Below are 11,202 nucleotides of genomic sequence, written 5' to 3'. Positions count from 1 at the left end.
GCTAAATTGAAAACTCAAAGAGTGAGTTTTGCTTTGATCAACATATGTAACAAGAACTAAATTAAAAATTTATAATCTTACCCTATAACTCAGTCAATTCCAAAACGATTTCAAAATGTTATATGCCAAAGTTATTCTAATGTTACACACTTTTAATGGCAATAACAAGATAAGGAAACTTAAAAAAATTGTTTCCAGCCGAAAATGAAGAATTCTCCAAAAATTATCCAAGTTTTATGGGTATATGGGGAAAAGTTTGGAGAATTTGAAATAATCTCTTTGCACTGATCAAGAGAACGAAAAAGTTATAAGTTTTGCTATAAATAAATATTGTTGTTGATTGGATTCGGTTAATTAAACCAGTTTCAGTTGCCTTGTAAGTGTGCGTGTGTGTGTGTCTGTGTGAGTGAGTGTGAGATGTGTACGATGTGTGAGATTTGTTGACATCATCTTTTAGTTGCTCGCTAAGTAACTAATTAAGTAACGCCTTTGTCCCCACCCTCAAATGACTTGAATTTTTTCATTCTGTGACTGCCAATGCAAACTTTATTTCAATGTCATGGGAGAGGACAAGAAATTGTCCGATGCGTTTCTTTAGGCGTGAGATTTCACTACTTGGGGTTCTGATGGACAATTGAAAGTGACTTCAGTGCCATTTGTCTCCCAGGGTCTGGACCAGATCTGGACATTGCACTGCTTCGTCTTGCTCTCACCATCGATCAGTTCCACTTCATAGACGTATTTGCTGCCTGCGACAACTTGATGGGTGGCCGAAATGATTTTACCCAATCTACATCGAAATTAAAGTTAGTTCAGCTATTATACCATTAGACGATTCGACTCACTTGTAACTGGGACCATCACCGCTGGCCAATTTCGACAGAGAGTTATTAAGAGTCTGCTCGGCTTCCTTCAGCCTGTCACCTTCCAATTTACTAATGCCACCGGGAATCTACATATAGACAATACCAAGGCCATACAAAACATTGAACCTTTTCCATTATCAAAAATTCTTACGTTATCAGCCGCGACAAGAAGGGCCAGACCCAAAACAAAGATCACTTTCATGGCAAACATATTGTTTCCTTAAGATTGAATTTGCCTTCTTTAGACACACCACACAAAGAGCTATTTCACACTGAACGCTTAATGTGGGACAACTGGCCGCTTTTATAGAGTCCGAGACGAGAATGACAAAAATAATTTCTCATTATTTACGTTTGCGCTCATCTATTGTTGAGCGATCTTTGTCGCACAGTGGTTCCGTTGCTTATTAAACTGACTTCTGAATCTAATACAGTTCTGAGCAAAAATTTTGTTTGTCTGTACCGGCTTTTATCCCTTGAAACCTCATCTCAGTTGTGACTAAGGTTATCACATTACATGACTCCAAATGAATTAATATTTTCGACCTACACTAATTTGTTTCCACAAAATTGAGTTGGTTTGTGTAATTTTCCACCGATAAGATGATGGGAATGAAAAAAAAAAATGCTAGGGGGAACCACCGCCCTCTATTAAAAGCTGTTTGGCAGCAAAAACAAAACAAACAAGCAAAAAAAAAAAGCTCAAAGTCATATCTGAATATTCATACATCATCTATAACCAAACAATTTACTTTGAAAATGTTAGTATTATTTATTAGAATATATACAAGCTCCTTCTATATGTACATACATTGTTTTGTTTGATAAGTGCAAACAGTAAATGCTAAACAAATTTCCATCAACGTTTGTGGCTTGACACTTACTCAGTAACTTAACTTACTCAGTAAGTTCTTCTGAGACTGTACTAGAAATAGACATTTAAGATTTTAGATTGTTTATTTAAATTTGGTCAAGCATTTTAAACGTAAGAGTACTAATTACTGGATTATCTATTAGTGGGACATTAAATTGCCATCTTTATCTCAATTTGCTAGAACTCCTGACCTGGGCAAACTTATTCAAATTAAATATTATATAATATATATTATGTGGTTAGGTATACATATACCTTATGCGATTATTAAGCTATAGAAAGACGTTCAAAGATCTCGGATTATTAATTCGTTTCAGGTTATGAGAGTGCACTTATACATGCATACAATTATAAGACGCACAGTGGTTCAAATGACAGAAAAACTTTGGGAATACGTAAATTTGTTTGGTATTCGATTTAGCATTAAATTAACTACCAAAATACGAAACTTTAATAATTTTCTAATTTTTTTTAGAGCAGTTTCAAATTTAATTTACTTTTAGAAATAAGTTTAAATGGGTTTCTCTTAAAACTTCTCAAAAAAGTAGTATATAATTCGTCTAAAGCTGTCAAACAGCTTTTAATAGAGGGCGGTGGTTCCCCCTAGCATTTTTTTTTCATTCCCATCATCTTATCGGTGGAAAATTACACAGTTAATTAATTAGGCAAACCAATTCAATTTTGTGAAAACAAATTAGTGTGGGTCGAAAATATCAATTCATTCGTGATAACCGCAGTCACATCTGAGATGAGGTTTCAAGGCTAGTCATCAGACCAGAGTAGAGATTACTCTAAGGGAGCCTGGGGAAAGTAAAGTGAGTAAACAGCTTTTCAAATAAAGCAAAACCAATTGAAATTATCATAGTTGTGACTGTTTAACTCATGATCACAATTGCTGATTAAACAGGTGGCTTTCAGCTTAGTTAAAAGATAAGTATGTACGAAATGTTCCATTTATTTTGCATTTTTCGATCTTTGTGTTTATTTTCTACCAGGTCTTATCGAGTTCTTTGTCATCACCGGCACATTTGATTGTGATGTTGGTGCCATTTTCCTTCAGCCAAGGCTGACTCCAGATCTTCACAGTGCATGTCTTGCTGGGCTCATCGCCATTGGCCAACTCCGTTTCGTAGGTATTCAAGGTACCGGACACCACTTGACCCGTAACTGAAGTCACCTTAACAGATCTGTAGAGTGAGATATTGAGTGAAATATAAATTAACCTCAAAGAAATTGGGTTTTTCCTACTCACTTGTAGCTGGGTCCATCACCGGTGGCCAATTTGGCCAATGTGGTGTCCAGAAGTGCGAGAGCTTCCTTCCTCTCATCCCCTGACAATTCACTTACTCCACCAAGAACAGGTGCGTCCTCGGCATGGGTGAGGGCAATCAAGCCCATGAGCAAAACGAAAACTTTAAAGGCCATCATAGTTGAAGGTGATGTGTGAGGTATAACACAGCGCTGAATAAACTGAAGTCACAGAGCGAACACCACTCAGTTATATACCCATGGAAATTCTATATCTGTTGGCATCTCTCTCTGTGTGTGTGTATGTGTGTGTGCTTTGGAGCTCGATGATAATTTATATGCTAATAGTAGACTTTGAATATTTAAATATGGAAATCAATTTCTTAACATTTCTACAGATCTCGTTAATTTTACACTTGATTAGAACTGAGTGGAAATTTAAAATAAAATATCAAACTAAATCCCAAAACCAGTTTTCGATCTCATACAACAAAATGAATATGATAAGAAATGATTTTTTATACACTCTTTATAATGCATAATGCATTTGGACCAAGAAATCTCTAATTGATAGTATAATATTATATATAGTATATACAATTAGTTTTAATCATGAACAAAATACACCCAAAAAGGAGGCGGACAATAAGTGAGAGATAAATAATTGTTTGCCAAATTTAAATTCCCAAAAATAGATAAGATTTTGGCTATAAATTGAGCTAGATTTGTTTAAATTCCATCAGTTTCAATAATGTATAGCTCTAAAGTATTCTATTTATTCTGTGTGATCCTCTTAAGCTTGGGAGCCTTCTGTCGTAGCGCGGGCCTGACACCACGAGGTGCTGCCAAGGAATTGAGTGGGGATAGTAGGAAGGAAGCCTTAGACCTATTGGACGCATCTCTGACCAAACTCGTAACTGGCAATGGACCAAACTACAAGTGGGTGAACACTCGAAAAAGATTTTGCCTATACTTAAATATTTATGACAATTGTCTACAGGATTACTAAAGTTACTTCGGTGAAGGGTCAAACTGTAGCCGGCACCTTGAATACCTTCCAAGTGGAACTCACTCATGGCGACGAGGCTGGCAAGGATTGCACTGTCAAGATCTGGACACAGCCTTGGCTGACAGAGAATGGCACCAATATTAAAATTCAATGCACCGGAGATGACACTGAACAAAGCCAAACCTGGTAGGCACTTGCCAAGGGAGTAATAAGATTGTCGTTATATTTATTAACTGGAATGAACAAAATGCAATAACTTATACGAAACATTAAAAAGCGACATAAAAAAAGACACGTCTTAGATAACTCAGAGTCGACACATTTTTGACTAGAAGGTATATTCTTCTTCTTCGGTATCGCCCTCGACTTTGATTTTGACATTTGTGCCGTTCGATTCGAGCCAGGGCTGTGACCAGATCTCCACACAGCACTGCACGGAAGTGTTTCCTTTCATCAGTTTAACTTGATAGACATTTAGCGTGCCAGACACCACTTGACCAGTGACGGAAGTCACCTCGATTGCTCTGCAGGGTAAAAAAATACTTGTTGGTTACAACATATTTAGAATTCAAAAAGAGAATTACTCACTGATAACCAAGCCCATTTAATTCGTTCAGTTTAGCCAGTGTTGAATGCAGAAACTGAATTGCCTCTTCACGTTCCTGGCCAACCAGTTGGCTTATGCCACCACAAATATCACCGTCCTCGGACATTGTTGTTATTGAAATCAGCTAAAAGTAAGCAGGAAAAGGGGATTTTATATGGGAACAACAAGGCGTGAAATCGCCGGCACCGGTTGTCATTAAAAATCAACCGAGACTGACTCATTCAGCTGGCATGACTGAGCGAGCTGAACAAATAGCTGCCTGCTGTTACTCCCACTCATGAGGTTGCTCTCTCGTTCTCTCTCTCTCTCTGTCTCTCTGATAATCACGTTGACTTATTGATTATGTTTACAGTTATTTCCACTTTAATGATAATTACATATATATTATCACAGTAAGAGAGCCAAAAACATTCAACTTAAACATAACTGACCAAATGTAGATTAATTATCGAATAGTTCTTCGATTACCCACAAAAAAAATAAAAATACTTGTCCCCTAGAACACGATAAACAAAGCACAGAATATAGCTGTGTATTATATACTCTCACTCATCCAATGATCTCACGTCAAAGGGCTGAGTAATTTATACAGATCACAGTTTCCTATATAATAATACAAAAGAGCCGATAAATAAAAGCTATTCATACAATAATTCATTGTTTGTTTCATTTAATATATGGGAAAAATTCTCTTTAGTGGGCCACCTCGATCTGATTTGACTAGTATGAATAATACAACAAAAAAATTTATGTTTGTAGTAACATTTTTGTTTACCTCTTCTTCTTGAAATAATATTTACAAATAGTTAATTTTCAAAATGTTATTAAATGTAAAGAATGCAAAATATTTGACACTTTGCAATGCAATTTCATTTTTTGTATATCAAATAAAAAACCATTAGATGATATTTATTTATTAATTCAATATACCAATTCTTATTCTTCAATCAAAAACAAAAGCTGAGGTACAAATTGAAAAAGCCTTAATAACTCTTAGCTCTCTTATATATGTAGTATCCAATTTAAATAACGCATAAATCAACGATCAGGACTTGATGGTACAACATCAAGAAGTACCCCAACCTTTGATAACATCTATACACAGTTAGAAATGTGAAATTAGTTCAATTTTATATATATACCTTCATATAAGATATATATGTATATGGTAAATAATTTTTAGATTAATGTTTCTTTTCAAAAAAATACAAGGTTTGCCATGAGAAAGTGTTGAGGCATTTATCATCATTTGGGAGAACTAGATTTAATGCCATTCGTATAGCTAATTCGAAGCGCCAAATACCCTGGTGTGCCAATCTTTTTTGTTCCATTTGAAATGCTTGTAGCCTTCTTCTAAATGTGAATGTGAACATGGTCCAGCAATTGGGCTCGATCATAGAATATGGCCGAACACATTTCACATTCAAAGCTTCGCGTCTTTCGCTCCGTTTTGCCGGCAGCCGCTTCTTTGGCTGCCGCATCGGCTGTCTCGGCAGCGGAGACAACTTCGGAGATGGAGAAGAAACCAGAATTCACATCGGCAGTGCTGGCATTGGCAGGTACATTCACATTATAGGCATCTACCCCAACTCCATAGCTTAGATAGGAATTGCTGACTGTGTTTCTGGTGACCTTGCTGGAGGCCACCGTGGATGAGGAAGTAGCGGGTTTCTTGGCGGAACTCGTTGAGGCAGTTGTGGATGCAGCTTTGCTGGAGGTGCTGGTGCTGCTGCTAGGTCGTTTGCTGCCTGCTGTCCTCTGACTGTTGGCTGTAAGTTGACGCAAGTGCCGGGAATTGGATGCTGCTGTTGACGACGATGATGAGGATGTTGTGGGCGTGGCAATATTACAATTTGTCATCCGCTGTTGGCCCTCAACCATTTCACGTAGATCGGGTGAAGTTGGTTCAATTTTAATGAGGTTTTGCTCCTCACCGGGCAGGAACTGTGGAGTTGTAGAGGATTCACTGGTGAAACGCAGGCGACTTGTGTTGCGATCGTTTTTAAGTGGTGACCGAAGAATCTCCTCCAAATCATTAACAATGCTGGGATTGTATTTCTCGTAGGTCTTCTCACGTAGGAGTGCTGCATCAATGAGGAGCGTATCGTCGTACATCATCTGAACACGCTGCTGCTCCTGTTCTTGCTTTATATGCAGCGGGCTGGAACTTATCTGATTAGGAGGTTGAGTGGCAGGGGAAATGATCTCATAGTCGTCTACAATATTTCCAGGGGCGGTGGAACTTGGTTTGGCACGATTGCCGCCACCTCCCGCAAGCAAATCCAGATTGTTAGTCTCTGTGCGCGTTATATAGGTTTTGGCGCGAGTCCTTTTAGTGGTACTCACTCCTGCCGCTCCACCACCATTCGAGCTCTCTGTGGCCGTTGCTCGAGGCATTTTAGTCTTTTCAGTGTGTATCATACGGGGACGCGAGGTGGTGGAGGCACTTGGTTTGCTTGTAGTCTTCTTTTTGCTGCGGCTATTCGTATTCCCAGAAGAAGCATAGGTTGCGGCAGTGGCAATCACATCGGTTTTACTATCAACTGGCGCAGGCAGTTTGGTCTGGGCTGATTGTTTGACAGCTCTTCGCGTCCTTGCCGCATTCCCCACACCATTGGAACAAGTCACAGAGCTGGCTGGTTCAAGAGTGGTATCGTTAACCACCACCAGCGAGTCAATTTGAAAGAAGGCCACTTGATTATCCTGCAAAAGTTTCTCGTCCCACATACGCTCCGATTGACTACTATTGGAGTCAAAGCGCTGTTTAGATGTAGTTTTATCCGGCCCCTTGGCCCCGGTTCCATTGCGCACTGGTTTGGAGTCCTTTGTGACGGGTTTCTTGCGTCTTTCTTTTTTGTTGGTATGCGTAGATGAAGCCATATCAAAGATATCATCCACATTCTCCATATCAAAGTCACAGATGTCAATGTCAGTGGCATACTCGTCGCCCTCGTCTTCGACTAAACCATCATCGCCGGCAGTTTCAACATCTTGGTGCTCATCACGCATTTGAGCTATCTCATGAGGCTGTAACTTGCGGCGCCGTTTGTATTTCCGTGGACCAGTCTACAAGAAAATGGAAGAGCGAGGGATGAAATCGATTCAAAGCCATAACGAAATAAAATCAAGTTTTACTTACAATGGGCGCTCTTTGCTTGGCCGTGTTCGAGTCACTATGCTGGATGAGATGCTGGATCAACTCGTTAGATGAGGGTAAGTCGGCCGAACAGACTGTACAGTGATAGGTTCCTTTTGTCACATCGAGACCCGAATGATGGGAGCGAATATGCTCACGAAGAACCACACGCTGATTAAAGGCACGTGGACAGACCGAACAGGCATAGGGTTTTTCGCCAGTGTGAATGCGTTCATGCTTGCGCAGGGTTCCGCCATCGGCGAATGCTTTCCAGCAATAGCGACAGCCATATGGACGTTCCCCCGTGTGGATACGTACGTGGATCTGCTGGGAGCTACGTGAGCCGAATGTTTTTCCACACTCATGACAGGGAAACAGTTTGCCCGGCGAAGTGGTGCTGTGTGAGTGTCGATGATTCGATAGAGTTCGCCCATCGGGGAATTCTTCCTGGCAAACCTCACAGACGACCGATTTATCCCTATGAGATGCCATATGGCGCTTCAGTCGGGCTTTGTTGTGAAAGTTTTTGCCGCATTTGGAGCAGGAGTGACACTTCTCACGTGAATGGTCCCAGGCGTGTTTGATGAGAGCCTTTCTATCGCGGCACTCCTTGCCGCACAACACACACGAATTGGGCTTCAGTTCTTGGGGATGGCGGGTGTGCAAATGACGCTTAATAGCTTGCTCCTCATAGAAACTCATCCCACACAGGACACACCTATAATCCAAGAGAAATCCATTAGTGGCTCAGCATTGCTAACTTCGACTAAACTTACTTAAAGGGCGGAAAACGGGCATGAATCTCTGCATGAGCAAGCAGCTCGAGGGCGCTGGGATAAGCTTTGCCACATGTATGACAACAATGCGGAGAGCCTTCCGTGGCATTTTCCGCGTCGCCAAATTCCTGCTGGTGGCTCTCTGATGGATGCGCTCCATTGGCGGACTTGTGGTGCTGCTCTTTGGCATGGCGACGTAGCAGATTCTGCCTGTGAAAGGAAATGCCGCATTCGTTGCAATAGAATTCACCATAAAGCTGCTGATCCTCCTGTTCCGACTCGCTGCCACTATCTGACGCCGAAGCCGGATCGTATTCCGAGTTACTCTCCTCAAACTGATGAGTCTTCTGATGCTCCTGCAGGCTGTTGTTGTCCCAGAACATTTCCTGGCACTGGTTGCACTCAAAGGGTGAGTCCACGCGGTGATTCTGAAAAAAGAGTTAAGATTAATCCTGGGACTGTGGGTGCCGTGTCATCCAAACATACCTTAATATGAGACACCAGAGCCTTCTCCCGGGCAAAGGCTAAGCCACATTCCTGACAGACAAATGGTTTGCCCTCATCCAGGACTGGGAAATTAAGAAGATGTTCAGGAGGATCTGAGGCGGACACAACGCCTGATGACGGTTCAACTAAAGTAGATGTGGCCACCACCTGGCTCTGAGCCGGTTCATTCTGCACACTCTCGGTAATCACAATATACTGGGTGGTCTCCTCTTTGGGCTTTAGTCGACTTATCCTGCCTCGAGATGCAGATGCCACTGGTGTGGCCAAATTGCTGTTGGTTTCGGTCATATAGTTCGTTTGTTGCATCAACTGCGGAACCTCACTGCTGGATACGATCAAGCATTGCTGCTCTTGATTCTGCTCTTGCTGATATAATGGCCAATCCTGCTCGTAGTAGTGATCATCCAGTTGACGTTGCTGTTGCTGTTCGTACTTTACTGATGCACACGACGAAGACGGTACTGCTGCGGCGGAAGCAGCGGCCGCTGCTGCTGCTGCTTCAGCATCGGCTGCATCCTGGGCCTCCGCATGGGCTTTGAAATGACTAATCAGCTCCCCGCGACGTGAGAAGCGGGCGCCACACAGTTTGCAGAGATGCGGCCGATCGTTCTGATGGGCCTGCATATGATTGTTGAGGCTGCCCTTTTTGCGAAACCGGCGACTGCAGAAATCACAGGGATATGGACGCAGCACTGTATATTCATCCTGCTCCATATCCAATAGCTCTTGGGAACTTGTGGTACCAGCTATTTGCTCTGCAGCAATTTCCACCCTTTAAAAGAAAGAACGAAATTGAAATTTCTAGCTTAGAAAGATTTTTATTTATCACTTACCTCTCCGCTCCCTGATGTTGGACCCAGTCATCGGTAATGACCTCTTCGGTGACCACCTCGGCTTCATCATCAAAAGGTTTGTCCGAGGCATAGGCTAGCACGGCACCGCCCGAATCCGCATCATTCGCAGCTATAATTTCATCCAGCTGGCCATCGCGTGCCATGAAAATTAGATTTTCGGCCGCCATGTGATCGAGATCTTCGTCCGGGGCAGTGCCATTTACCAAAAAAGCAGTTGTAGGTTCCCTATCGCCTCCGACTATGGTTTCCGCCTCCGTCTCGTCGCCGGAGGCGTGGTGCTGTATCCATTGGAATCTACCATAACTCGAATTGTTCATCACTCTCTTGGCCTGCAACAGAGTTTGTTCAATTATTAACCGAACACGAAAATCAATGCATCACACAACAACAACAATAAAGTGATTTGTTTTCGTTTTTTGTTTGTCAGACGCGAGCAACAATTGGCAGCTCAACATGTGCTCTAGTTCGTGGGAGAGAAAAGGAGAGCAAAAAAACTGGTGGCAGTGTTGCCACCATGTGATATTCCAATGGTGGTGGGAAACCACTCTATTTCTGCTTTACCTCCATTTGATTTGGCTATAAGAATTAATCTTTTAAATTACATTCTGTTGACAAGCAATAAACAAGCTTGAGATTAAACCATAAAAAAATAATAGTAAAAACAAACTTCTATTTAAACATATTGTTCTGAGAATTATGAAAAATCTTTACATCAAACATAATAAACTTTGGCTTTTTATTATGGTATCACTGAAGCTTTCCAGCCAACACACACTAGCTTTCCCGCTCCAACACATTGTGTTTGTTGCTGCTTTGTTCATGGCCCCCAAAGGGTTTTTGTCATAAGAAATATTCCAATTATAAACACCAATTCGGACACAAAATGAGGTTAAGTCGTTTTATTTATATTCCAGACTAAAAGCCGAATATAAACAAACATCTGGACCCTTTTAACTTTCCCACCGACAAAGTGCTGACCAACTGAAATGTATCGTTCCAGCGCCACGCGGTTACATCACGCCCAATTTTCAGACGCAATTTTTATTTTCAATTTATTTTGGTTCACTTTGCTGAGGTCCACTTTGAGGTTAAATATGTCAAAGTGAAGTACGACTCAGTCCCGGCTATTTACCTTTTGATTTAATCCGAACTTTACGATTGCATTCTTTTAAGCGGCCGTTTTTAAATGCGGCGAAATAAATTCTTGCAAAATGTTCACGAACGACCAGAGAAAGAAGAATTAGAATTGCCATGGCTGTTCCGAACAGGGTTGCCAGAAATTTTCAACTGGGGGTGATGCTTAAGTAGCTATAGCTGAATATATT

At 41.3% G+C, this 11,202-nt stretch overlaps 5 protein-coding genes across 5 annotated transcripts; 1 reads left to right on the top strand and 4 right to left on the bottom strand.

The window, feature by feature from the left end:
• Positions 1 to 526: 526 nt before the first annotated feature.
• Positions 527 to 1,142, bottom strand: LOC6648004 (sarcocystatin-A). The gene is made up of 3 exons (XM_002069811.4): positions 1,018 to 1,142; positions 846 to 952; positions 527 to 790 (listed from the first exon to the last, which is right to left on the bottom strand). Exons 1-3 carry the CDS (start codon positions 1,075 to 1,077, stop codon positions 595 to 597), a joined length of 363 nt encoding a protein of 120 aa, XP_002069847.1. The 5' UTR covers positions 1,078 to 1,142; the 3' UTR covers positions 527 to 594.
• Positions 1,143 to 2,679: 1,537 nt separating this feature from the next.
• On the bottom strand, positions 2,680 to 3,206 carry LOC6648005 (cystatin-like protein). Its single transcript, XM_002069812.4, has 2 exons — positions 2,993 to 3,206; positions 2,680 to 2,927 (listed from the first exon to the last, which is right to left on the bottom strand). The coding sequence occupies exons 1-2, from the start codon at positions 3,166 to 3,168 to the stop codon at positions 2,729 to 2,731; spliced, it is 375 nt and encodes a 124-aa protein (XP_002069848.1). The 5' UTR covers positions 3,169 to 3,206; the 3' UTR covers positions 2,680 to 2,728.
• Positions 3,207 to 3,594: 388 nt separating this feature from the next.
• Positions 3,595 to 4,187, top strand: LOC6648006 (cystatin-like protein). Its single transcript, XM_002069813.3, has 2 exons — positions 3,595 to 3,927; positions 3,989 to 4,187. Exons 1-2 carry the CDS (start codon positions 3,740 to 3,742, stop codon positions 4,185 to 4,187), a joined length of 387 nt encoding a protein of 128 aa, XP_002069849.1. The 5' UTR covers positions 3,595 to 3,739.
• A 19-nt stretch (positions 4,188 to 4,206) lies between these two features.
• On the bottom strand, positions 4,207 to 4,822 carry LOC6648007 (cystatin-like protein). Its single transcript, XM_002069814.4, has 2 exons — positions 4,586 to 4,822; positions 4,207 to 4,521 (listed from the first exon to the last, which is right to left on the bottom strand). Exons 1-2 carry the CDS (start codon positions 4,708 to 4,710, stop codon positions 4,326 to 4,328), a joined length of 321 nt encoding a protein of 106 aa, XP_002069850.1. The 5' UTR covers positions 4,711 to 4,822; the 3' UTR covers positions 4,207 to 4,325.
• Positions 4,823 to 5,502: 680 nt separating this feature from the next.
• Positions 5,503 to 11,116, bottom strand: LOC6648008. The gene is made up of 6 exons (XM_002069815.4): positions 11,010 to 11,116; positions 9,857 to 10,206; positions 9,003 to 9,795; positions 8,517 to 8,944; positions 7,744 to 8,458; positions 5,503 to 7,670 (listed from the first exon to the last, which is right to left on the bottom strand). The coding sequence occupies exons 2-6, from the start codon at positions 10,192 to 10,194 to the stop codon at positions 5,958 to 5,960; spliced, it is 3,987 nt and encodes a 1,328-aa protein (XP_002069851.1). The 5' UTR covers positions 10,195 to 10,206; positions 11,010 to 11,116; the 3' UTR covers positions 5,503 to 5,957.
• Between the last annotated feature and the right edge of the window lie 86 nt (positions 11,117 to 11,202).

The sequence above is a fragment of the Drosophila willistoni genome, chromosome 3R (assembly GCF_018902025.1).
Source record: "Drosophila willistoni isolate 14030-0811.24 chromosome 3R, UCI_dwil_1.1, whole genome shotgun sequence".
Taxonomy (NCBI): Eukaryota; Metazoa; Arthropoda; class Insecta; order Diptera; family Drosophilidae; genus Drosophila; species Drosophila willistoni.
The sequence above is the reverse complement of the archived record's forward strand: the minus strand, read 5'-3'. Positions and strand labels throughout refer to the sequence as shown.

Coding starts and splice junctions, on each gene's coding strand:
- LOC6648005 (XM_002069812.4), bottom strand. CDS start 3,168: ATGATGGCCTTTAAAGTTTTCGTTTTGCTCATGGGCTTGATTGCCCTC. Junction 2,928..2,992: donor GGTGATGGACCCAGCTACAA/GTGAGTAGGAAA, acceptor CTCACTCTACAG/ATCTGTTAAGGTGACTTCAG.
- LOC6648008 (XM_002069815.4), bottom strand. CDS start 10,194: ATGAACAATTCGAGTTATGGTAGATTCCAATGGATACAGCACCACGCC. Junction 8,945..9,002: donor CTCTGGTGTCTCATATTAAG/GTATGTTTGGAT, acceptor CTCTTTTTTCAG/AATCACCGCGTGGACTCACC. Junction 7,671..7,743: donor CCAAGCAAAGAGCGCCCATT/GTAAGTAAAACT, acceptor ATTTTCTTGTAG/ACTGGTCCACGGAAATACAA.
- LOC6648004 (XM_002069811.4), bottom strand. CDS start 1,077: ATGTTTGCCATGAAAGTGATCTTTGTTTTGGGTCTGGCCCTTCTTGTC. Junction 953..1,017: donor TTCTTGTCGCGGCTGATAAC/GTAAGAATTTTT, acceptor GTCTATATGTAG/ATTCCCGGTGGCATTAGTAA. Junction 791..845: donor GGTGATGGTCCCAGTTACAA/GTGAGTCGAATC, acceptor ATTTCGATGTAG/ATTGGGTAAAATCATTTCGG.
- LOC6648007 (XM_002069814.4), bottom strand. CDS start 4,710: ATGTCCGAGGACGGTGATATTTGTGGTGGCATAAGCCAACTGGTTGGC. Junction 4,522..4,585: donor TTAAATGGGCTTGGTTATCA/GTGAGTAATTCT, acceptor TTTACCCTGCAG/AGCAATCGAGGTGACTTCCG.
- LOC6648006 (XM_002069813.3), top strand. CDS start 3,740: ATGTATAGCTCTAAAGTATTCTATTTATTCTGTGTGATCCTCTTAAGC. Junction 3,928..3,988: donor GGCAATGGACCAAACTACAA/GTGGGTGAACAC, acceptor AATTGTCTACAG/GATTACTAAAGTTACTTCGG.